At 40.6% G+C, this 25,476-nt stretch overlaps 2 protein-coding genes across 8 annotated transcripts; one reads left to right on the forward strand and one right to left on the reverse strand.

Annotated features, from left to right (window-relative positions):
* The first annotated feature begins 889 nt into the window (after nt 1-889).
* Nucleotides 890-3,440, forward strand: LOC129367623 (F-box/LRR-repeat protein 14-like). Its single transcript, XM_055042188.1, has 2 exons — nt 890-1,260; nt 1,488-3,440. The coding sequence occupies exon 2, from the start codon at nt 1,524-1,526 to the stop codon at nt 2,733-2,735; it is 1,212 nt and encodes a 403-aa protein (XP_054898163.1). The 5' UTR covers nt 890-1,260; nt 1,488-1,523; the 3' UTR covers nt 2,736-3,440.
* A 1,002-nt stretch (nt 3,441-4,442) lies between these two features.
* LOC129361754 (ELKS/Rab6-interacting/CAST family member 1-like) lies at nt 4,443-25,012 on the reverse strand. 7 transcript variants are annotated; one of them, XM_055032826.1, is made up of 22 exons: nt 24,853-25,012; nt 22,923-23,587; nt 22,215-22,403; nt 17,903-18,194; nt 17,547-17,674; nt 17,361-17,435; nt 17,128-17,283; nt 16,868-17,035; nt 16,619-16,786; nt 16,398-16,535; nt 16,171-16,311; nt 15,891-16,031; nt 15,103-15,296; nt 14,708-14,719; nt 13,947-14,082; nt 13,709-13,840; nt 13,409-13,462; nt 10,285-10,445; nt 9,898-10,045; nt 8,549-8,644; nt 7,698-7,883; nt 4,443-6,704 (listed from the first exon to the last, which is right to left on the reverse strand). In XM_055032826.1, the coding sequence occupies exons 2-22, from the start codon at nt 23,466-23,468 to the stop codon at nt 6,567-6,569; spliced, it is 3,399 nt and encodes a 1,132-aa protein (XP_054888801.1). In that variant the 5' UTR covers nt 23,469-23,587; nt 24,853-25,012; the 3' UTR covers nt 4,443-6,566. The 7 variants fall into 7 exon arrangements, with proteins under 7 accessions (XP_054888801.1, XP_054888792.1, XP_054888809.1 ...); XM_055032817.1 differs by having other exon boundaries at nt 17,361-17,438; XM_055032852.1 differs by lacking the exon at nt 4,443-6,704 and adding an exon at nt 8,284-8,359 and having other exon boundaries at nt 7,769-7,883; nt 17,361-17,438.
* Between the last annotated feature and the right edge of the window lie 464 nt (nt 25,013-25,476).

Here is a 25,476-nt window from a genome sequence, read left to right on the forward strand (position 1 = left end):
AAATATTTGTCAACATGTTTCGTTGTGTAATATGGACATCTTTCACAGTTAATTTACTTGACTTCATTTATTATACTTTGTATGTGAAGCAACTATTGAAACGCTCAAGAATCACAAGAAAAGAGGAGTTAGCCTGATTGCATGCATAATGTCTCATTTAAATGTGTGAAAGGTACATCAACAAAAGAGGGTATTTGTTTAATGGAGCTATTTTAGGAGCAGACAGTATCTGAGTTTAGTTTCAGAAGTAGAAAGACATAAAACTGACCTGTAATAGTTCAAATAACTGGGAAAACATTTCACAATAAATGTCATTTTACCTTAAAAGACAGAGTCATGCCAGTTCAAAGAAGGATCCATCCAGCTTGAACTAAGCGAACGTATTTTGCAGACAGATGATATATCTATTCCAAGACTCAGGCCACTAAAATGTTGCAATCCAGAGTTTCGCAGTCACATTTTATTGCATTAGTATTGGGGATGCACCATGACCCAGTTCATAGCACTGCTGCCTTGCAGCAAGAAGGTCCTGAGATAAAATTCTTTGTTGTTTTTGCTGTTCAGTGTTTTTAAGACACAAGGCTACCAAAATGAGATTTTAAGGTTCAAATCGTTTTTAATTGTTTTCATAGGAATGAAAATTATTCAATTACTTGTCTACTTACACTCAAGAACGTGTCAGTAGAATTAAGTTCCTTGTTTTTACTGTTTACTTTGTTGTGCTTCTACACAGAACTATAAATGATTCAATAGAAATACTGAAATACATATTTGTAATAAAAATAAAGAAAATGTTAATTTTCATATTTAAATATGCAAAAATTGAATCCATTAAATAATTACAGACATATTTATTTATGTTAATTTATTAATTCCATCTTCATATACATAAATACCTAAATGACTTATTTGTTTCTTAAATTATCACACTTCTGCAGAAACATATTGTTTTTACTCGGGCCCCAGAACTTCTGGGACCGGCCCTGCCCGCAGCCTCCACTAGGAGCCGCTGGGCGAGCTAGCTTCCAGCTGCTCCGGCGCCGTATCAATTGTAAGGGAAGGGTTCACTCTAATGCTGGGTCTAAAGATAGACGCAGTCGGGAAACGGGCACATGGCTACAATATTCTACAAAATGAGACGTTTTGAATTTGCTTGAGATGATTTGGAGTAAAAAGTACGTCGTTCCGGACGAGGAGGTTCGGCGGCTTTCCAGCTCTCAACTTTAGACAGCTAGCTCGGGCTAAGCCGACACTTTCTGGGTAAATATCGCTTGTTTCCTTAAAATTAAGTCCGCTTTATTGGCAGGTGAACTGTAGCGTCAGTTTAATTCGACTCGCCATGTTGTAAAATAGCGAAGTTTGCTTGGAGTGTCACAGTCTTTTTGTTTCGCAGCATCCAATGCTAATCCGTTAGCTGACATGCGCTAATGCTACATAACTTCACCGGCAGTCTCGCGCAGCTAACGCCGCTTTGTTGTCGCTCCTAGGCAACCCGTGCTGCCGGCAGAAGTCACCCAGCAGTCATGTTTCAAACGGAAACACACATATCGTGCCTTTTCCCGGAAATCTTGGCCATTATTTTCAGCTACTTGGACGTTAAGGACAAAGGGAGGGTAGCCCAAGTGTGCGCGGCCTGGAGAGACGCGTCCTACCACAAGTCTGTGTGGAGGGGGGTGGAAGCTAAGCTTCATCTACGGAGAGCCAACCCGTCTCTGTTCCCCAGTCTGCAGACCAGGGGGATCAAGAAGGTCCAAATCCTCAGCCTGAGACGAAGCTTGAGCTACGTGATTCAGGGGATGCCGCAGATCGAAAGCCTTAACTTGTGTGGCTGCTTCAACCTCACCGACAATGGTCTGGGACATGCCTTTGTGCAGGACATCCCATCCCTGCGCGTCCTCAACCTCAGTCTGTGCAAGCAGATCACAGACTCCAGCCTGGGCAGGATCGCCCAGTACCTGAAGAACCTGGAGGTGCTGGAGCTGGGCGGGTGCAGCAACATCACCAACACCGGCCTGTTGCTCATTGCCTGGGGGCTGCACAGACTCAAAAGCCTTAACCTTCGCAGCTGCAGGCACGTCTCTGACGTGGGCATCGGCCACCTGTCCGGAATGACCCGCAGTGCTGCAGAGGGCTGCCTGACTCTGGAGAAGCTCACCTTACAGGACTGCCAGAAGCTGACCGATCTTTCTCTCAAACACGTTTCAAAGGGTCTGAACAAGCTCAAAGTGCTCAACCTCAGCTTCTGCGGGGGAATCTCAGACGCAGGGATGATCCACCTGTCACAGATGACCCAGCTGTGCAGCCTGAACCTGCGCTCCTGCGATAACATCAGTGACACGGGGATAATGCATCTGGCCATGGGTTCCCTCCGGCTGTCCGGCCTCGACGTCTCTTTCTGCGATAAGATCGGGGACCAAAGCCTGGCTTACATCGCCCAGGGCTTGTATCAGCTCAAGTCTCTCTCCCTGTGCTCCTGTCACATCAGCGACGACGGGATCAACAGGATGGTGCGCCAAATGCACGAACTCAAAACTCTCAACATTGGGCAGTGTGTGCGAATCACAGACAAAGGTTTGGAGTTGATAGCTGACCACTTGACTCAGCTGACGGGGATCGATCTGTATGGTTGCACTAAGATCACCAAGCGGGGTCTGGAGAGGATAACGCAGCTCCCGTGCCTTAAAGTATTAAACCTCGGACTATGGCAGATGACAGAGAGTGAGAGAATGAGGTGACAGTTTCTCATTTCATCCTGTACAGTGCCGTTGTTCACCTGTAGGCGTTCTTAATTTAACCTTAAACTGTGATCACACAAAGAGGGACCCACCTGGAGCAACTTCTTCCACAATGTTTTGTTTTTACCCCAAAGTTTCTCAAGACTCTTGCTTTGCCGAACCTGCAGCCTGTGTGCATTCGGACCATGCAGCTACCTCGCCCACTGAACACAGGAGTGCCTACTATTGGTGAAAACTAGACTAGATTGTATATTTTTAGAGATTTTTTACATTCAAGATGATTTTCATTGCAAAATCTTTTTATTAAAGACAAAAAAGGTTTCAGTTTCCTGGATTTTAAATTTATTTCTGTTTGTTTGTTTGTTTGTTTGTTTGTTTGAATACTTGTAATTTGTTTGTATTGAATAACTTGCTGAGAACATGTGTACTTCAAATTGAAGTGGGTGGATCACTCCTGTCTCTTCATGTTTACCTGTGTACATTTTTTGTATATTTCTGAGAAAGTAATTTAAACATGAAATTCACCTCCACACCTACAGCAAAGTGTTAACAGCTACACAGATTATATGCAATTAAACTGATGTTTTTCTTTCTCCTGAAGAGCTTTCAATTGTAATGCCAGAGTATTTGTCCAAAAAGCGCAGTAATTTAAAGTGTTTTATATTCATAAAATAGTGGTATTTATGAATAAAGAATATAAATATGTCTCAGTTGTTCTTTTTTTTAATTTAAAATGGATTCTACAGATTAATTCTTCTGAGAGGAAGCTCTTGTGATTTGCTTAGAAAGGTAGATGTAACTATTGGTCCAAAAAACTTCAAAAATGGTTAAAAACCAAATGGCCATCCACCTGCATATAACGAACAACCTAAAAGCTACATGTTAATATGTGAAACATCAACGTCCCAAAATGTAACTTAAAACAAATTACTGCCTGACAAACTTATTCTAAATAACTAAAACACAAATTCTAATAAATTAACCAGAAAATAATCTAAATTCTAATTTTTAACTGAAAATAGAGCCTACAGGTAGAAAATGTCGCTCTCCAGTGTTTGTCCCTAAGCTGTGACATCACTTTGTGAAGTAAAAAAAAACTAGTAAATGTTTAAGTTTTGTAAAGAACCCTCCTTCTATAGCAGCTAATTTGAAAGTATCATAGGAAACTGGAGTTTCAAAAAGATCAACATGATTTTTAGACAATTATTGTCAAATAATTGTATGTGCACAATTATTATTCAACTATTTTACTATCATTTTTAGGTGCATTCTTTAACTCCAAGCATTAAAATGTATCCGGCTTGAATGAATGAAGCATACAAGGTCATGTTTATGTGTGTAATGAAGGTGTGATTGTAGGGAGATCAATGCAGGTTGTGCATAATTATTTTCTCACAGCAAATAAAATCGCAATTTAAAAATCTCATATGAAACATTTGATAAAAGGTTTTGATCAGTTAGTACTCAAGTCGCCTTTTTATAAAATGCTGTTTTACTCGCGTCATTTCTTTGTCGCCTACTTTTTAATTTTACTTGAGTAAATATGAAGTACTGCTGCTTTGAGTCATTTCTGAGCATAAAATGCATGAATTAATTAAATACCTTCTTTCCCCCAGTGCTGAAGATGATATGAAATATTAGTTATTGAACATGAAGCACTATGTTGGGAGCTCCTCTGGTTGAAAAAAAGGAAAAAAAAAAAAAAGCTTCACAAGAAAACGAGGCTCATAATTTATTCTTTTCCATACATACAAAATCCATGTAACCAACATGTCTTTTTTTTTTATTCAGTTTGATTCTTGACATTAACAGACAGCAGTACATTTTTAATTTTTTTTTTTTTACAAATGCAAAAACAAACATCAAACTTAAAGCCCCGTGATTAGCTCTGTGTTCCCAGTTAAAAAGTTGAAGGAAAAAGACGTTGAGGGAAGAAAGGACAGCAAGGCCAAAGTAAAGGGGAATGAAACACTGCTAGAATAATCTTTGAATTCAGCTGTAAGGAGCTAAAGGGAAAGAAACAGCTCTTCAGTCAGTTTGACGGAGAAAAACAAGCATCCAACTCTCATTTCTGACCTCCAGCTGTGTCTTTGGTTCTCACTCTGACACCCGCTGAATATAATCACTGCTAGCAGGAGAGCTACGACAGCTGGAGGCTCGTTTTTATGCATCAGGGTCACCAACAAAAACCATCGACTAAGAAAAGACAACATGGGCGTCTTAGGATGGCGCCACCGTTTGGCGAGCATATTTATTTGAAAAAGACGATTAGAAACAAACTCAAGGGAATTCACCCTCCCATCACATAGTCACGGTTTGAAACGTCTTTAGTTCACACATTATTTTGACACTTTATTTTTTTTTTTCCCCTCAGTTTCCGCTGAGAACACTTATTTTGTTCAGAGCAACTCGCTCTTGGAGATTCTGTGCAAACATTCAATGCATATTGATACAGTAAACTTTTCATATATCTTATTTATATATATTTCTCTATAGAACATAGACTTTCTGCAATTTATGGCAGCACTGTCACACATACGTTTGTCCCGGGAGACAAAATTAGACACAAAAGACAACTGCACTGCTTTGAACTTTTCTGATTTTTTTGTCTTTTAAGAATGCACAACACACCTTCCACTGTTATTACTTTTATTCAGTTACTGTACGTGTTGAATATCACGTTATTTACAAACTGATCTTAAAAAGTCAAAATCTGCTTGAAAAGTGACTTTCGTTTCCTCTGTAAATGTCAATCAATGCACTTAGTAATTAAAAAACTCAGCCCTGAACAATAAAACAAACAGAAAAACACCAACAGAGGCATCTGAGCATACAAAAAAGGGCCGTCGGTATGTGGGCTTTAAGGAACTCCTATAGAAACTTTGGATGAGGATCAGTTCTTACATCATGCCATAGCACCAGTATTACAGAGGCGGAAAAGCCTCTGCATTTAGGTCCTGTACTGATCTCTGTGCATGCTCCAAGGCCACGAGAACGTTCTCAAAAGAAGAAAAGAAAAAACAAAAAGAAAGAAACATTGCATACCTCATAAACAAGTGGACGCTGTGTGCAAAACCATCGAGAAATGAAAGAAAAGCTTTCTCCCCCTAAATCCTCTCCTCTGTTATAAACGTAGTAACTAAACTCAGATCTTCTGTGAAAGGTTGAGTCTTGATCCCCCCTCTAATGCCACTGACGACGCAGTAACGTACCTCAAGGGTTTCAGGAGCTCTTCTGGTTAAAAAGTGGCGTTTAGATAGCGCTGCAATAGGTAACGCGAGACTGAAAGCAAACGTCTACACAGCGTCGTGCCTCACCTCCGAACTCGACTCCACCCTGCTCACTTTGGGTTTAGCAGCTCCCCCAGAAAAAAAAAAAAAGTGCTTTTCTGTCCCAAAGGATGAGATCAGTGTTCCCCTTTTAACATGAAAGGCTTTAGAGATGAATAAAAGAGGTAAAAGCCTGAGACAAAAGTGCCTCATGAAGGTCAGTTCCTGCTGGAGGTAAGGCTTTGTGAGGCTCCTCTTTCATCTGGAACATCTTTTACAATGTGGCTACGCTAAAAGATAAACATCGCCAAAGGTGTGTGCTTGAGTTCTCCTCCCTCGTTTGCACTAAATAAAACACGTCTTCAAAGTGTCGCTTGGTGAATTTCCTTATTTTGATGCAGCCAGCCTGACCTCAAAGTGACAAAAGAGACAGAAAAGCACTTCAGTTTCCTGGAAAACTTGATGCAGGGTGGAGAAAATGACGCCTCGGCCGCCTCGCTTCCTTTTGGATGGAGGTCGGGGTTTCCTGGGCTCCGCTCGCTTAAGTCCAAAGTCAGATTTGTCAGCATGACTCCTCCAGCGCATTGACGACCTGTTCCAGGATGTCAGGGCAGAAGTCCGCGATTTGCTGGAGAACAGAATTGGCAAACTCCTGCAGCTCCCCGTTCTCCTTCTCACACACCTCGGTCTCCCGTTTCAACTGGAAACACAGAGAAATAAAGGATCATGTTTGAGTTCAACTCCTCTAAAAGCAGCAGCCCTGAGAATGTTCTAGTGAGTTATTAGCTAAACTTTTATATTTTAAACTGCTCTTTAAAATCTTTTCAGCTCCTCAAAGATGTGACAAATATCCAGATCCAGTCCAAAGTATTAAAAAAAACAAACAAAAAAAACTCAGATACTGATTTCAGTTGTCTGTGATTTTTATGTCACACACACAAGGTTTCTGCAGCATAGACAAGTTCAAACAACTTGTCTATGCCAAATAGAGATGCATAGAGAGGAGCTGAAACACCGGGTATTAAAATGTAAGATGTTCAGGTCAAAGGGCAAAAGTTATGGAAGTAAGAAACTTGCCCAAAATCAGAAAGGAAAAAAAAAGTGTTATTTTAAAGTATAAAATAAATATTAAAAGTTTAAAATCACTGATCTTCCTGGTCTGATGTTTATTTTGTTTTGCATGTTTGACACTTGAAAACATTGACAACTTAGAAAAAAAAAATCTCAGCTTGCCACGTTTGTTTTAGAGATATTTTCAGCATCAAAGTGCGCTTTAAATTGGAGATGTTGCCATGGCAACTGAAAACAATTTCAAGAGGAACCTTTTTTGTCGCCACCTCAAAAAAGTGACTTAAAAATAACTAAAAAGCAGGAAGACACGCAAAACTAAAACGATTAAGAAAAACTGATGCAAAACTCAACCGTTGTAGGATGTTTTAGTTAGCGCATTGAGTTGTTTGGCTATTTATTTAGGGGTAACAGAAAAAAGGGGGAAGAATACTAAAGAACTGCATAGTTAACAGATTTGCTTTGATAAAAAAAAGATTAAAAACAATTAAAACCCATCTAATTATTCCAGCCAGACTCGTTTATGCGTTAACTTTTATTGATTTGCCAAAATAAAAATCCAACTGAAACGCATAGCAGTTTGTTGAAATGTAAAAAAATGTAGATTTTTTTTTCTTCCCAGCACCTGTTCGTCGCTCATTTTCTGAAGTTCCTCCTCCCAGTCGTCAGGGTCGCTGTGGTGGTAGTGAGACGGAGGCGTGAGCTGGCTGAGGATGCTGGGGTCTCGGTCATGGCAGAGGTCTGTCAGGTGGGCGATGTAGAGTTTGAGCTTACTGCGGTTTTGGGACAGGACAAGAAGAGGGGGTATCATCTGCAGAGAGGAGGAAGAGGAAAAGTGTCAGCTAAAGTATTTTTGTTCGCCTCCCAGATGACAGAAGAAGAGTTTCGGTCCGGTCCGAGTGCTTGCGCGCGATGAAGCCGCAGTGATCATGATTCAGCATGCATAGCTATCCATCCCTGACAGCTTTAGTTTAGCCAGAAAAACAAATACATTTACTGAGTGAAATTTATAACAAATAGCAGCATAGAAACTGCATGCAAATTTAAGACTCTTAAGCTGCACAAGCAACACATAATGAATGCTTCCAAACAATGTGACCCAACATCAAACGATATGAAGAGCACCACAGATGAATGAAGGAAAAAAAGAAAAAAAAAACAACATGCCAGTGGTGAAGGTGAAAGGTTTAGCTTTCTTTATACGAGCTCACCCTTCTGAACAAAAAGTTTGTGAAAGAGAGGGGAGGGGCATAAGGCAGGCTACGCCCAGATACCCTCCTCATCATCCTGGTAACCACAAGGTTAGCCAGACGCAGCATTAGGAAGAAAAAACGTGGTTAGCGCACATCGACACAAAGAACCGTCTGCTGCCTTTACATGGCGTCCACCAGTCCGACCTTCTGGACAGACGCTTCAGAGAAGATCTTTTTCAGCGACTGAGATGTTGTCAAATCAGATCCGTGTCAAATAGATTACCTGATCTGGAGAGGGTTTGTGATTTGTGTGGTCGTGTGCAGCTTTCAAATGATCATCTTCGTAGTTGTCGGCCATCAGCTTCATTCTGTTCTGAGTCTGACGATTGAAAACAGAGAAAAGTTCAAAATGTCAGCAGTGACATTTTCTGACTCCATCTAAGTCACAAACAAACATCTTAGAACTGGCCTGTCCAGTCGACCATGCATGAATACAAACCTGTTTTCTGTTCGAACGTTTCATTCAAACCATTTCAATGAAAACTGCCTTAATTCACTGCAACTTCAAACTTCTACTTTAGGCCAAAATCTGATCATGAGGGGTTTCCTATTGCTTTTTATAAAATGTACTGCAGATGTTTCTTTTTGTTGAGAAATCAACTACACCTGGAAGATCGCATTTATTTTTGTGGAAGATCTGAGAAACCATAAAACAATAACAGCAGCAAAGTGCACGAGAGACTCACTTCAGTCACTTTGCTTTTTGCAGAGAGGTTTCTATAACTTTCTATATCTAAAAATACAGTCTATAAACCTAAAAACAGAATTTTAAATTAATTTATGCCTGGGTCGAAATGAAGAACCTACATTTCTATAGGTTCTATAGAAACAAAAACAAAGAAAGGAAGGACAAAACTACAGTTGTAAGGAAAAAAGTAATTAATTGATTTTTTCAAACACTTAACAGCAGCAAAGTGCACGAGATGGAGTCTACATCTGGAAAATACTCAAACTGAACTTCCCATTTTTCTAATTTTATATAAAACCTGATCTTTCTGTTCAGAAAGTGACGCACTGATCTGAAACAAAATCACTTTTTTCATCAATAGAAAGCTAAAGTGGGCTTATTATTCTATTATTCTTTTGTGGCTATGTAGCCTGGTGACACAATGTGGAGGCTGAAGTGAAGAAAACCCTAAGGCTGGTTTTTAAAAATTACTCTACAACTTATGCACAACAGCCAGACTTGTAAGAGAATGAATAAACAATGAAGCCAAAGTACAACTTACTACAACGACTAAACAAATAAGTACATTATGAAAGTAATGTTTGGGAAAAAGAATAAAATACAACAAAAGAGAGGCATAACCTGTGGTCATATAATACAGCATATTTTTCTTTCTTCAATTATTACTCTTGATTTTGTTTGTGTGGTTCACTCAAACTAAAAAGAACAACAAAAAAAGCTATGAATCCACCAAGTCACAACAAACAGCTTCATCATTTGACACAGAGGTGACCCTTCTAATAAAGCTCCAAAATACATCCGGGTGAAACTTCAGGTCTCCCTAAGCAACTCCTGTCTCCACATGTCACGCCTCCCCTTCCTGATCCCAGATGGCGTTTCCCCACCTGCTGCTTGAGCTGCTGCACCAGTCTGTCCTTCTCTCGCTTCAGCTGAGCCACCTCGTCCTGCGTCTTCTTCTTCTTAGAGGACGACAACTCCAGCAGCGCGATGTTAGCATCCTTCTCACTGATGGCGGCCAGAAGGGCCTCCTGCCTGTTTGATGTAGATGAAGCAACGGGATGCTTAGCTGTACAAATAGCTCAGGTATATTCTATTATTTATATCACAAAGCCAGCATGCCGACTGGGAAAAGCCAGAAATGGATGACATTTTACTTGATTAAGGCAGCAATCAATAATCAACAGTCTATACCACCCTAAAGAGTCAGTGTGTGTGTGTGTGTGTGTGTGTGTGTATGTGTGTGTGTGTGTGTGTGTGTGTGTGGGTCTTACTTCATCTCCAGCACCTCCTCCAGGTGTTTCCTGCGCTCAGCTCTCAGGGTTGTGAGGTGGGCCTCCTTGTCACACAGAGACTGCTGGGTAGAAGCCAGCTTGGCCCTCATGGACTCCAGCTCCTGTTTCACCTTCTCCATGGCACCCAGCAGCTCCTCCATCTGGAAACGCACACACACGCACACATATATACCTAGAAATCAACGGTTGTCAAGTGTCAAGCATTTTCCCAGCAAATGACACTTACAGGAGTTTCTAAATGATAAATGGACGGATGAAAGGGAAGAACAGCTGTATAATCTGTTTTCATTGCCTACTAAACAACTGTTACTAGCAAACAAATATACAAGTACTTTTACTCCAGGGTGCCTTAAAGAGACAGTTTGGATTGTTTGAAGTGAGGTTCTGTAAATACATTTCCCTACCTGTGGGAGAAAGGAGTCGTACTGCTGTGAGGAAGACTAACAACTAGTGAGCCGTCACAGTTTCAGCAAATCAAAACAAGGGGAAGTTTGTGAAAAGAGCAAGAGGGCACTTTGCGACCTGAGAACGGTACATTTTTTACAGCTGTCTTAGGGCGAGACCATCAATTTAAATCTTCTTGCAATGGAAAGTATTTGCTCAATTAATCTTAATTTCATCAGGTACATGCAGAAACCCTGATGGATCAGGGTTTCTGCAGGTTTCACCAACTCCAATTTGAGAGCTTTTTAAAGCCTTTTAAAACCATTATGAATGGAAGTTAAGACCGAAAGCCAAGATTTCTAAATCATAAAAATCTACAATGTACAAAAATCATGCTGCTCCTATACTTTAACATCCCAGAGAAATACTTTAAAAGTTTACAAAAGAAACCACTTTATGAATACAGCAGTGGTCTTGAATATGATCTCATTGGTTCGGTTTTAGTCAGAAATGACCCCTGGGCCTGATTTAAACAATTCACAACAAAGCCAGCTAAGGGTTCATCTATAGTTACAGTAAATTAAAAAAAAAAGTCCTAACAATTTGTAAATCAAAGACATTTTGTGATATGGTTTTCTTTTAACTTTCCCGGTCTGACGATAGAAAAGTTAATGAGAAAAAAAAAAAAACAATATAGGAGATGTGCTGCAATTCTCCACAAGTGGATCTTGTTTGAAGGGTTTTTATGCCCGAGATGATTCCCAGAGAGAGAGGGACAACACTGTAATCTGGTCGGTCCAGTTTCTGATGAAGCCATTGTTTTGTTTCACAAGAGACTTTTAGTAGAAACAGTTAAACTTAGTATTGGCAGGTCAAAGCCTCACAGAATAAGGAATCGAAAAATCAAAAGATCTGTGCATTTCTTAAAACAACTCTGAAAATATGAATATATTACTATATTAGTCCATTATAAATGTCCAATAAAGGTTGTTCAGATTGTTTTCTCAACCAATCTCAGTGAAGGGAGATTCACTGAGAAACTCATCAGCTGTGACGTTTCTATAACAGGTAAGGAAACTTCCTCTGATAACCTCACATAAAAAATGTCCAACTATCCCTTTAACCTCTGAATGCAACTGAACAGAGATCCAAGCAATCAAAGAAAGAAAAGAAAAACCAACATTAACGTAGCGATGAAGATCGACTAAAATAACCCTTCCACATCAGCAGCAGTCCTCTTTGTTGTGCTCAGAAGTGCCTCAGACATTTTAGCAATGTTTGAAACCTGGAGGGTTTGAACGTTGGGGGACAGGGCTGGGTGGAAATCTGATCCGGAGGGGTGACAACAAACATCTTGCCAAAGCAAATGAGATGAGCTCTCAAGTGTTTTTTGTTTTGTTTTTCAAGAATTTACCAAACTAGAGAAAAGTTGAATAGTTCATCTTCATTCACTGGCCAACTAATGAATACAGTGCCTCACAAAGGCTTTCATACCCAGCAAACGTTTCCACATTATACCAATGCTACAACCACAAACATGTTTTGAGAGTTTTGTGTGATGGGACAACAAGAAAGAGAAACAATTGTCAAGTAAAAGCAAGATTTCAAAGTATTTTGCACATACGAAATCTGAAAACTGCATTTGTAGCCAATCTTCATGAGACATTACTTTATAGAGCCATCTAGTAATGCTGAAAAAAAGCACTGCCACAGCATGATACTGCCACCACCATGGGTTCTTACAGGACTGGACAGTTTGATTTGTGGGGTTAGTTTTCCACAGCACAACATTTTTGCATTTAATTTAGAAATCGATTATTCTGACAGTCAGATAAAAAAATTGTCACATTCTGCAAATTTTTCATTTAGCCAAGTAAGCCTTTTTTGTACAACATTAGAAATACATTAAAAGATGCAAATAAAGAATTAATTTCTGTTGTTAAAAAAAACAAAAACATTTTATTGCCTGAAATCCAATAACAGCATTTCTTTAGTGAATACTTGATAATTTATAGCAAAACAATAGCAACATGTGGAAAGCTCAGCCCTTCCTGCTTGACTTAAACAGTGCTGGACTATTTTTTCTATTAACCAATTAATAATTAGACAAAAAAAGGAACTTAATAGAAGATTTTGTATGTATAGAATTTGAACAAGGTAAAGCTATAAGTATGCCACTTGAGATCAAAGATTTATTTAACTTAAGCACCAAATGTATAGATTTTCTGTAGATTTTTACTTCATTGCTGTTTTGCGTATTCTGTTCTTTCAGTAAATGACCTTTTTTTAAAGTCTGAATATATCCAATTAATGATTCATCACTTACTAAATTAGTTGACGATTATTTCAATAATCAACTTACACAATTAATCGTTTTCACTCTACAAGATACTGAAGTTTGTGGTTGTGTCATGATAAAATATGGGAAAATCCAAGAAGCATGAACACATTTGCATTGCAGTGTAAGTGAACCGTCTGCCTAGGAACATTACTTTACAAGCAAACAGCAGGTAAAAACAATCCCATCAAGTCTACATGGGCTGGAAACGGCACAAACACTTCACAAATCCATGCAGTCTGAACATCAATCTGAAAGCTTCCACACGGACCAAAAACAACCTCTAGAGAAAGCGTTGCACGAGACTGCATGACTTGGAGAAGTGTTGTTTTTAACGGAGCTGCTGATCACTGATGGAGATCACACACACTGGACTCGTACCTTAGACCACTTAAAGTGGGAGAGGTTGGACTCATGCATTGGTTTGAGTGAGTGCTTCGGAGAGGCGGTTGTGTAGCAGAAAGAAGACAAGAAAAAAATGACAAGCAAAGATAAAGGAACTGAGGAAGAAGAGGAAGCCAGAAGAGAGGAGGCAGGACAAAGAGAGTAATCAACACCGCAAAGGTGAAAGGGAAGACTTCCAGAGGAATGTTTAGAAATGTGGCAGCGGCTGCTTCTGTTGGTTGACTAATACTGACTCGTCTCTCCTGTGTGTCTGTGTGTTAGTGTGTGCTTAATTACCTGTTTTTCCTGCAGCGATCGAGCAGCCTCTTCCTGCGCCAGCACCATCTCTCGTTCAGCAGTGATTTGAACGCTCTCCCTCAGAGCCTCCTCCAGCTCCTCAATGCGCTCTGATTTCTGACGCAGAGTGTCCTTCACACCAGCGAAGAGTTTGCTTTGTTAGACGCCGACGCGACGCCACAGGGTGCATTTCCTGCAGACTGCATTCAAACCCAAGCGACTCAGAAACAGGCCTCACCTTCACCTGCTGCGACGATTCGGACAGGTTGTCCTCCCTCTTCCTGGCCTCCTCCATCAGTCGAGCATTCCTGCTCTTCTCCACCTGCTCCTTGTGCTTCAGGGAGGCCACCTTTTTCGTCTGGTCCTTCATTTGCCTACAGAGACAAAATATGATTGACTCCTGCAAAAACACTGACAGGAAATCTGATTATTTAAATCTAAAACTGTTAATACTTTGGTAATTATATGGAGACAGCTTATTTGCAGAAAAAAAAAATTGTTACATAGACCGCTCTTTTTATCTTTACGTACATTAAATACTTCATACTAAAGAAGCTATGGGTTCAAATATAAACACAAATTTAAATACCTGCTGACAGGATGACAAGGAATATGATTTTTTATGACTTAATGATCATACAAATACTTCCATAGTAAAAGCTAAAATATTTAGCTTCGTAAAGAATAAAACGGTAAAACAAAAAGAAAATGCAAATCTGACATTTGATGGTTTTCAGCAGGGTTTTTACCATTTCAAAAATGTGTATTTCCTCCAGTTAACAGCATCAATGTCAGATTTGATTCAAAGTTAAAACCAGAGAAGGACAAAGAAGAATCATGAACATAAGTGTAAAGAAGAGCCCAGTAAAAAAAAAAAAGTAAAGGGTGTACCCAGAACACATTTTAGAGAAACAGGAGGTGGAAAGAGGAAGGAAAGAAATAAAAGAAGAGGATAAAGTGAGAGGGGAGTCAGGCAGATAGAAAAGAGCAAGTACTAACCTGGAGGCCAAACTGGTGAGGTAAGAAATGTCCAGTGGAAAGAAAGCAGCAAAGAGAAAAGAGACTCAAGCTAAGAAACTGAACATATGGAAACATTAGGAATGAAGAAAAAGAGGCTGATCTGATAATTCAAACCTTTTAGAAAGAGACGCTAAAAATGAGCAAGTTAAATGAAATGCTGAATGAGAAATGTGCCACACATCACATCGAGTTACTGCAGAAGTAGCAGATGCATGTCAGCTTGCACAGATCTGAGTGACAGGGACTAAAAACAGCCTCTCGTCTGAATGTGATCATGTGTTCGGGTCACTCTGACCATCTGGAATCAAACTGAGAAACTCCAGCTGGGACAAGTAAACTTCATTTGTGTTCATCAAACACCACAGATAACCCACCTCTCCAGCTCACTGATCTTTTTGTCCTTGTCGTTCTTCTCGTTCTCCATTTCTCTAAGTATCTCGAGGAGGCGGTCCACCTCTGCCTGAGCCTTCCCAGAATCCTCTCTGTGTCGGACCACTTCCTGTTCCAGGTTCCTGATACGCTCTGCCAGCTCTGTGTTGGCTTGAGCTTCCAGTGCCGCATTTTGAGCCTAACAAGAATCACATTCATGTCAGTAAGAATGAACCAGATGGTTCTTCACACTGCAGGTCTTGCAGCACAATTCTCATTTTTTGATAAAATATTTTTTTTTTGCTTGGTCGTTCACACTAATTAGACTCAGCTGCAATGAAACTTCTGTTTGAAAGGTTTACAGACCCCCAAAGCGACCTACATGTGCAAAAGAAGAACGTTGACATCACACAGCAGCACATTGTTCACATAAATAATAATGGCTGAAGTCATTTAAGGACCCATTCTAAAGTTTATTCAGCAATGGGAGCAGGCAGTTTTTCACAGACTTCTTTCATAAGTTCATAATTTTCAGCCCTTGTTTACGTTCTGATTTACTGCATCTAGCATCTTTTGAATTATGACGCATCTGACTGTGAACAATCAGATATGTGTCTGATTTAGTTCCGTTAAGTACCAAAGATCTTATATTTCTGGGGATGAACAGATCAGAATTAGACCATTGAGACTTTGGTGAAAAAGCCAGATATAGGTTCATATTTGGGCACAAAAGCAGATTCGAGTCACGTTTGCCTGCTGTGTGAACGTAGCCTGACGTGATTTGTTAGCTCACTCTCTTTAGTTGGTTCTCCAATTTGAGGCACTCCTCCTTCTTCTGCTCCAAGGTTATTTCCAAACTCTTGAGTTTGGTGTCTTTCTTGAGTCCTGAAGAGGCTAGAGATGAAGCGTGCTCCTTTAGGTCCAACAGAGAGGTCTGCAAGCAAAAGAGAGATTTGAGCTCATCAAGCAGGAGGAAATTGAAAACACAATAATTCATCAAAAAAAGAAAGATGTTCTGTGTGTATTTTTAGAGTCCCAGCAGAACGGAGAGTGTTCCTCCATCTGTTACTCACCTCTCGGTCTGACAGGTCTCCCTGAAGTAAGCTCAGCCTCTCCTTCAGCTCTTTCAGTTCCTTCTTGGAGCAGTCTAGCTCCTCCGTCTTCTCTCGATCGTCCCTGTCCCGCTGCTCCTTCAGACGCTCAATGATTCGCTCCTGATGGAGCAAGAGAAACAATCAAAAAGACCTTTTCACACGAACAGTTGAGAATTTCAGCAGCCAGCCGAACGATTTAAACATACCTTTTCTGCAAGAGACTCCTCCAGTGTTGTGAGCGCCGTGTCGGTGTTTGAAGTGTCCGCCTGCAAGGACTTCACCCTCTCCTTTAAGCTGCTCATCTGCTTCTCTTTGTCCCTCAGCTGCTCCTGCAGGTTCTCAATCTGCAAAGCAGATGCAATGTCAGCGAAGCAGACACAGACATCCACCACAGGAGACACACCACACGGCACATTTTTAACTTCACCTTTTTCTGCAGCACATTAATTTTGCGCTCCTTAACATCCAGCATGTCCTTCAGGTCGTGGATTTCTCCGTTCAGGGTTCCCTTCTCCTCGGACATTTCTTGGATCTGCTTGCTCTTCTTATTCAAAGTTGCCTCTTTCTCCTCCAAGCGCAGGCGTAAGGCATCAACCTGGCAAAACAAATACAACGTACATTAAAAGAATTTCACCAAATAATGAGTGATTTGTTTTCTTTTGGCCTTTTGTTGTACTTCTGTTTGTAAGATGGCAGCACGCTGTTCCTTGGCAGTGAGAGACTCCTTGAGGACTTCGATGTGCTGTTTGCTGTCTGAGAACTGGTTAGTTAATGTCTCAAGCTTAGTCTGTAAGCCCAGCAGCTCAGTGTCCTTCCGGGAGAGATCTTGCTTCACCTGCTCCATCTGAAAACCAGAAAGAATTTAATTCAGGAGACTTGGAGGACAAACCTTTACGAATCTGAGTGAAGCTAAATCGAATTGGTTCCGTCTCTCACCTTGTTTTTCATGAACTTGGTGTGACTGCGGTACACCTCCATCTGTTTCATCTCTTCCTGCCGCTCCTCGCAGCTCAGAAGTCCATTGGACTTCATCATGAGCAGCTCCTCCTCCATGTCCCTCAAGTTCCGCTCCATGGAGTTGATTTTTGCATCCTTGGGTTTTTTAAGTTGGTTACCAGTGGAAGCACAATGTGGCGAAGCTGATTGCTTAGAAACAGTTATACTCTCACCTTCATGTCGATAACAGTCTGTAAAGCCTTTGTTTTGGTGGACTCTGGCGTTCCTTCGTAGCGACGATGAAGCTCCTGCTGGATCAGAAATGTAAAGGGATTTTACATGAAAAAAAAAACTTTTTTTTTTATGAGCTGGAAGATGTCAATGTGCCATTTAGTCTGGGTCATTGATGTGGGCCTTACCTCTCTGAGGACGGTTATCTCTCGATCTCTCTGGTCCAGTAAGCTCTCCAGGTGATGCCGGTGCATTTCTGCATCAGCCAGCCTCCTGGTCCTCTCCTGGTCTTCCTCTGAGGCTTTGGCAGATGGAGCTGTCTCACACAAACGCAAACAAAAACAGAGAATTAGTGAACATAAGCATAGTAGGACAGTTTTAGTCCAGTAATCAGACAATCAGTTCAAACAGAGACAAACAAAAAATTATGTGCAAGACTTTTGTAATTCCAAACTTTCACCATTTTTATGTCTCTGGACAACAATTAGCACTAGATTAATGTTTCCATTTTTATAAAACATACTTAAAAGTCTCTAAAACCCACCTTTGCTCTGCAGCATCTCAAGAAGCTTTTTGATGGACTCGTCCCTGGCGACCAAGGTTTGCTTCTGTGTGTCAATTCTCAGCTCCATCTCTTCCAGCGTCTTCCTCAAGAGGAAGAGCTCCTTGGCCTGCCTCTCGTGTTCAGCATGTAGCCTCCGGTAGTTCTCTTCCGTGGGTTCAGATGCGAGGGCCAGCTCCCTTCCTTGGCTGGCGGGGTCTTGCTGGAACAGCTGGTTCAGGTCCCTCTGGATCCTCAGCTCATCCTGAAGGGCTTGAACAGTCATCTGGAGATGCTGGGGGCAGACATGTCCATTACATCCATCTTCGTTACAAATATTTTGTCAACTTTGTCTATTTGTAAAAATGCAAAAAATATTTGGTGTGATTGTCCCTTAAAAAGAAGACCAATATTTTTTAAGTAAACAAACAAATAAACAAAAAAGGCTGGACAATATGACTTGAAAACATACCACTATAAGCATTTCATATCTGTCAATATGAATAATTGTTGTCATTGATAATTACTGATTACTTTTTTGTTTTAAGTATCTGAAATATTACCAAACTGGAGGCTTGACCCTTCCTTTTTTATCCACAGTTTTCACTTCACATCGTTTATTTTTAAGCAGTTATGAAGCACAGAGTGAAACCTAAAACCGCTACCATGCTAGTTAGTCAACAGTTTGTTGCCAGGTGACCAGAGTGGTTGCTAGACAACCAAGAGTGAGAGAGTTAGTTGATGCCACCAACCTTTCTTAGCTGGTAGGAGGAGATAACCACCGGGTCCCATAGAATAACAATTCAGAAGGATAATTTAGTGTTTTTTAACAATCTTATTTTTTTAAAGACAATGAAAGATTGAGATGACAGAACATTCTGCAAAGTTCAAAATAACTTTTCACTCTTGCTAAAAGGCATTCTGTAAAAATAGTTTCAATGTTATTTGAAGCTTAAATAATTATGATTGTCACTTTTATCATTTTTGCATGCGTGTTTTTTTTTTTTTTATATATACATTTACAAATCAACTGACAAAGAAATTATTGCATTCTTGGGTCACATTATGTATTTTTCTAATGGGCTTTTGCTTTTCCTGAACAGAATTGTTTTTTCTTAATATCTTTGATCTGTATTTTAACTGTGTAAAACAAGCTAAACTAAGAAGAGCTAAATGAGAACTGATGGTATTATAATTTAATAGTACCTATCGGTTCATCTATTTTCTATACCAACTCCATGCAGGGTTATTGGTGCCAGATGTCAATGAGCAGGAGGCGCACTACTGGTTACCATGACAATATGACTGTGTCAAATTTTGTTTAAAAATATCTTTTATCATACGTTTAGCCCTGCCTTGACTGATTCCTCTTTCTGGATCTCGCTCTGTGTAGAGTGTTGCATTTCTTGCCCTGAGAAATACAAGTGGTGCAACACAATCGGCCCAGTGTAGTGTTGCATTGTTTGCAGCATCTGACGCCACGGCACTCGGCAGAGCTGCTGCGAGGCCGTAACACGAGGCTGTGTTATGCTCTGGTCTGAACCAGCTGCGAGCGTTTTTCAGAAGACCAAACAAAAAGAGAAGTCGGTGTCTGGCTTCATTTTTCGCCGTCGTCCTGACCCCTCCCTGTTCCCTTTCTTTGTCAATCCGTCCTTCACCCTCCACCAGTGCACATTGCTCTCCTCCCAACTCTCCCTTCTACTCCTGCCTACCTCTCACCAACCATCCCTTTCCATCACCCTCTACACCCCGTGACTAAGGCTGACTCACTGCACCGAGCCACCACCGCCCCGCTTCTCTCGCTGATATACCTACACACAGATATACACACCTTCTCCCTTCCTCAGCCCCATATTCTCACCCTCACTGCCTAAAGGAAGAAAACAGTCAGGTGTCTGAGAGAAAACACACATACACACCACCTAAACTCATCTTAACACCAGGTTATATTTGCTATTTTGCTGGAGAAGCAAAACATGATTTGGATGAAATTAAGTACTCAAATAAACATAAGTAACTGTGAAAGAGAGGAAGAATTGCACACAAGCAGCCAATATGAAACTGCAAATATGCTCATTCAGTCGGGCCTCCTTCCAGGACAACGCCTGCAGTTTACCACAAAGCCGTAATCAGTGTCCGTGCCTTTCTGTGTCTCCGTGCATGCCAGCGTGGGAGGCGGAGGCAGACGTTTGAAAGCTGACATCTTTAAATTAAAGCACCCGCTGATTAGCCCTGCGCTGGTCGGGCAGAACTGGGAATTAGTCTGGAATGGGATTCTGTGAGTCAGCAGGGCGAAAGTAGTGAATTACACAGGAGGCGGCTCATCCATTAACAGTCACAGTTAAACAAAGACAATTTGTCTTCGTTAATGAAACCTAATTTCAACAATTGTGACAACAAAGGCTTTTTTTAAATTTTGCTTCAAATGTGTTTATTATGTTAGCATTATTAAATGCATCACTCTGGTTGACATAAAATTATTACTGCATACTTTAAATGTTACATTTTTAGGGATCAGGATTCTCACACAAAATTTTTCCAAAATCAATTTTTTTTTTTTTTTTAGAAAGCAACAACACTGCTGCTACACAATCCTGATTCATACAATTATAATTGGCTATAAAGCATCTATTGTGTGATGATTTTAAAAATAGGAAAGAAAGAAATATAACTAGCAGTTTTTAGTTAGTTAGTGAAGAAAGTATTTTTTGTTCTGCTCTTTATAATATAACTGATGAGCTGATATTAGTTAATTAACAAACAACCACTCACAAGCTATCAAATATAGTTGTAAAACTGTGTGATCTTCATATGAGGAATAGGTGGTGCTCCTTTCATTTCTATAACATGACTGTATTCATAGGAGGAGCAGGAGCAGCCTTTAAGCCAGCTGACCAGCAGTGCAGAGCAGCAGTGTGCTCCTCTGGGCTTCATGTAGCCAGAGTGAACTCCACTTGCTTTGACAGTTCCTGTATTGTCTCATTAACAAAAAAATAAACTGTAAGCCAGAGGAAAGGTGCATTCATACTACACATCTGAGAAAAGATGTAATAGATCCCACCAGCTGGGATCAATACATCACATTCAGCAAAACGCACATTACTAAAGTTGTAGATCTACGGTTTTAGGTGCAGCTTGCAACCATTTCAGGTGTTTGAAAACTAATGGTGCACTGATTATAGTTTTCTGGCAATCAGTGCACCCAATAGGTGAGGATTTTCACCAAACCTCACCTACCGACTCCACTTTTGGCTGATCCAGATTTTTTTTGTCTGAAAAATTACTAATCATAGCAACAAAGTTGCTACATTGGCAACAGTTGAGTGACAATTGTTAATCATACAGATGCAGGCGTCACTTTGTGGACAGGTCAGCCTGTCAGCCAACTTTCTTTCAAAAAGAACAGCGGCTGATTTCAGGCCTTTTCCAGAAGAAGATAAGGTCAGTGGATAAGATTGGTGTACACTTAATAGAAATATTTCCAGTGATGAATTAAAAAAAAAACATACTCTGACCATTAAGAATTTGAACAAAGCTGCAAAACTTATGCAAGTTTTATACTTTATTTTTCCCCAATACTGAATAAAAACAAATCTTATAAATACCCTGACTGTAGTATTCAATATGATAGACTTCTGTGGGAAATAAATGACATTAAGTCATGTTTTGGATTTTTGTTTAAAATTTTGTGTAAATATAATTAAACAGTAGTATCATTTTTACCAACATCATGTAAGAATCTCACACCCCCAATAAATGGGTAGCAAAACATTGTTAAAGCAGAACTCGAAGTGTCAACATCCATTTTTAGACAACAGAAAGCAGCCAGGCTGTTTTAATATAGATTCATTTTCTGCGTTTTCTCTGCTTGTGTTCTCAGACTTTGTGTGATCCAACCAGCTGTGATCAAAACATCCCATAACTCAGAGCAAAAAACATCTTATTCAACACAATGCAGGCATATAAAGTCCTACATCCACACAACTGCATCTGCGACTACCACTACAACACACACACACGTTGAATAGGCCTTAATGCTACATTTTATTATGCTCACCACTTCCAGTGCTTTCCAAAGCACACGAAAATGCTAATGCACCATTAAATTTTACATCCCTTTCATCTGCAAAGCATGAGCATATAGCTGCACATAAGAGGATTAACTAGATGTTCAAAACCAGCTTTTAAACATATACATGGAGAGAATAATGAAAGTGGAAGCCGGAACACTGACTGAAATGTGGTTTGCCCATCTTAAAATGTGATGATTTGAAGCAGAGAAAACCAACTTCAGATCAGAGACCGAAATGCTCACCTGTGCTTCGTCCTGAATAACGCGATACTGCTCCTTCCAAACGGCGATCTTGGAAGCTTCATCCTTCCTGAGCGCTCGCTCCTTTTTCAGCTCCGGGCTCCAGAAGGTTTTGATGGAATTCATGGAGGAACTCAGTTTGCTCTCCTTCACTTCCACTTCTCGCCGCAACAACTCGTTCTCACGCAGAACCTGACCGAACAGAGTAAGATTATAAGCTCATCCAATGTCTCTTGTTCTTGATGGAAGAAATCTGCAAACTGGCAGAAGAACTCTGTAACTAACAGTTAGTTCAGAAACCGATTGTTAAGATGACTAATCGAATGGGAAAAAAAAGGCGCAGTCTACAGATTTTTAATTTAACCACTTGAGCCTTTTCATACAATATTAGAAATACTTTAAAGATGCAATTAAGACAAAAACTTTTTAAAAGAAAATGAACATTTTATTGGCCTAAAATGCAATACCATAACCTTCCTTTAGAAAATCTGAATCACCAAAGCTAAAACTATGACGTTTGAGGAGGTCAGGGTAGGACAAATATGTTTTTATCTTGTATGATATTTTTTTGCAGTTTTAGATTAATTACTGATCTGAATGTTATTTATTTCTGTCTGTATATTCAAGATAACAATTTATTGATTATTAAATTAGTTGATTATTGAAAAAAATCAATAAATTCTGATTAATGGTTTCAGCCCTATAAAATACCTCTTTAAGTTGGGCCTGCAGGTCGAGTATGGTGTTGTCTCTGGCCTGCCTTAGAGAGTGTGGCACTGTGGAGGCCATGTGGTGGTCCCCGAACGCCAGCGCATCCCCGGCCATCATGCCTGCTGGCAGCACCGCGTTAGCAGGCACCGTGGTGGAGATATTGGGAGTGCTAGCAGCCACGACTCCACCGCTGCTTCCTCGCGATCCATACGTCACCCTTTGTCGCCCTGCGGCGGTCACCGTCACGCCACTTTTGGGTATGTGGTCGCCTGCCATGGCAACCTCGTTGTCACTCAGGTACATGGGTCCTGAGGTGGCATACGCAGCATTGAGGGACTGGATGTTCTCCATGGAGAGAGTTTTCCCGCCCGCTCCTCCAGGACCTCCTCCACTGCCGCCGGTGCTGTTGGTGCGTCGGTGTCCCATCCGAGGAGATCGAGGGAGGCGTGGTGAACGGCCGGATCCCTGATTGCCACCACCGCCTCCGTCTCTCCCTCCACCGTTTTTGGCATCCCCTCTGCCAACAGAGCGGGCGCTACCGTACATCTTCTGCTAACCAGCGATGGAGCCAACAGACGAACAGATGCAGGTAAATCCTTTCAGATCTTGTGGAGCTGCCTTGAAACAGTTGAGTGTTGCCGATGATGCCACTTCAACTGCAGGTGCTGGACAAAATATTCATAATATTTTTAAAAAAGCCTGCTCCTCTTTACTTTAGGAACTGAAGACAAGAGTTCCCAGAGTTACAAATAAATCTGCAAACAGAAAACAACCACTTCTCATATAAAGTGCACATCAACACCAAAAAGTGACATTTTTAACCAAAACCAATGAGATATAAATACAAAGTTAAGATCGTGGTATGACCTAAGTATTGTGTTTTTTTTTGTCACATTGATATTCATGTAACTTTTAATACATATATTTTAAAAAAAAACTTTTGGTACTTTACCAAGCTTCTTAATACTGTGCAGGTCTGTCACAGAGACTTCTGATTTCAGTACAAATTAGCAGGAATATTTATAGATTACAAAGTCACTCAGAAACACTAACCTTGTGCCTATATTTCAAAATTCCCTGACCATATACCACTACAATGACAACATAAAGAAAATGTCTTTGGCAGTGATTTAAAGGACTATGGTGTGAATAAGTGTAAAATTAAAATGTGTAATCAGCTAACTCATTAATTAAAATCTGGGTTACATGATTAGTTTCTGATCTAACAAGAAATAAGGCCCTTTAGGGACACAGTCAGCTGTAATTTTAATTGTGTAACCTCGGCGTAGCCCTGCTGGGATTAACACTAAATCATGACAACTCTACCTTTACCCCAATATAACATAACTGGTCATAATTAAAGCCAACGTTTTGCTTATCATATAAATGTAAATAATTCGAATATTATTTACAGAGGCTTTAGGTTAAAAGCAGCAGGGAGGGGAAAAAGGGGATTGTCCATGGTGGACGTTCAAGGGAGGAAAAAATCTTTTCCCTGCTGAGAAATGTTAATCCAAATAGAAATATTAGCGAGTGAAAAATCGATCCTGGTGTTTTAATTTGACGACGTCCTGCCTTGCAATGTTAAAACGTTGCACACTAACGGAGTATTAGACGTTCAGCCAGATTCATTGGAAACGACACGGAGCATGCAGCGGCTGCTTTGGAGACACCCATCCAACATATCCATTTTCCTTCTCTTCGTTTTCAGCTTTTCTTCATTCTCAGGCTCGTCTACAAACCCGTGAGCCCCGTAAATGCCCATTAAAGGCCAAAGGTAAAGAATGCACACGGCTAGTGTTAGCTCACTGTGACATATGGAGGCTCGTCCAACCCAAATTTAGTGGTCAAGCTAAATCTCTATTTTCTGCCGCTAACACAATAGCTTAAAGGTAAGAAAGAGGGGAACAACCCTCTTCAATCAAACTACCTTTGTCGTTGACCAGTGGAGCTCAAATCGCTGCTGGAGCTCAGTCTTCTAGCATCCGGACATGTGTGGTAAAAACTGGCATTTTATGTTAATTTGTCGATGAACGGCTATCTGATTTTCCCATCTTTTTACCAGCAGTACTAGCGGCTCGGGAGAGCCAGGGCGCCTCAGTGACGTCAAGCCCCCAGTGCGCGTTCGCGAGAGTCTCTCTCGCCACGCTTTAATTTTAAACGCGCGCTCCCGACCGCACAGTGGTTTGTTTGGGAATGAATGTGGACTGAACAGTAGATCACCTGGACACCCGGTGAAACAGAGACTTATCTGTCGACGCTGACAAATGGTACGCATTTATATCTGTGGTCTTTGTGAGGCTGTGGCATAGGCTGCAGTAACACTAACTAGTGTTAGTTTTGAGCATGCTCAAAAGTTACTAGAGAATTTTCTCCAACTTTATTTCACAAGTACCACCTTTGGAAGTCAAGGTTTTCCCATTAGCAGTTATTTTAGCCCTTCGCTCAATAAATGTAACCCTAACTTCAGCCCTAATTCCAACCTTCCTTCCAAACCTTAATCCCAATTTCTCCTTCCAGCCTTAATTCCAACCCAAATTCCAACTCTGCTTCG

This window comes from Poeciliopsis prolifica, unplaced genomic scaffold (assembly GCF_027474105.1).
Source record: "Poeciliopsis prolifica strain line A6 unplaced genomic scaffold, Auburn_PproV2 SCAFFOLD001, whole genome shotgun sequence".
Lineage (NCBI taxonomy): Eukaryota > Metazoa > Chordata > Actinopteri > Cyprinodontiformes > Poeciliidae > Poeciliopsis > Poeciliopsis prolifica.

What these genes read in the sequence shown, in the direction of transcription:
- LOC129367623 (XM_055042188.1), top strand. Translation starts at nt 1,524, where the DNA reads ATGTTTCAAACGGAAACACACATATCGTGCCTTTTCCCGGAAATCTTG.
- LOC129361754 (XM_055032817.1), bottom strand. Translation starts at nt 23,468, where the DNA reads ATGTACGGTAGCGCCCGCTCTGTTGGCAGAGGGGATGCCAAAAACGGT. An exon ending in TGAGATGCTGCAGAGCAAAG is followed by an intron (nt 17,675 to 17,902) that starts GTGGGTTTTAGA and finishes TGTGTGAGACAG; the next exon opens with CTCCATCTGCCAAAGCCTCA. An exon ending in AGACTGTTATCGACATGAAG is followed by an intron (nt 17,284 to 17,360) that starts GTGAGAGTATAA and finishes AAAAAACCCAAG; the next exon opens with GATGCAAAAATCAACTCCAT.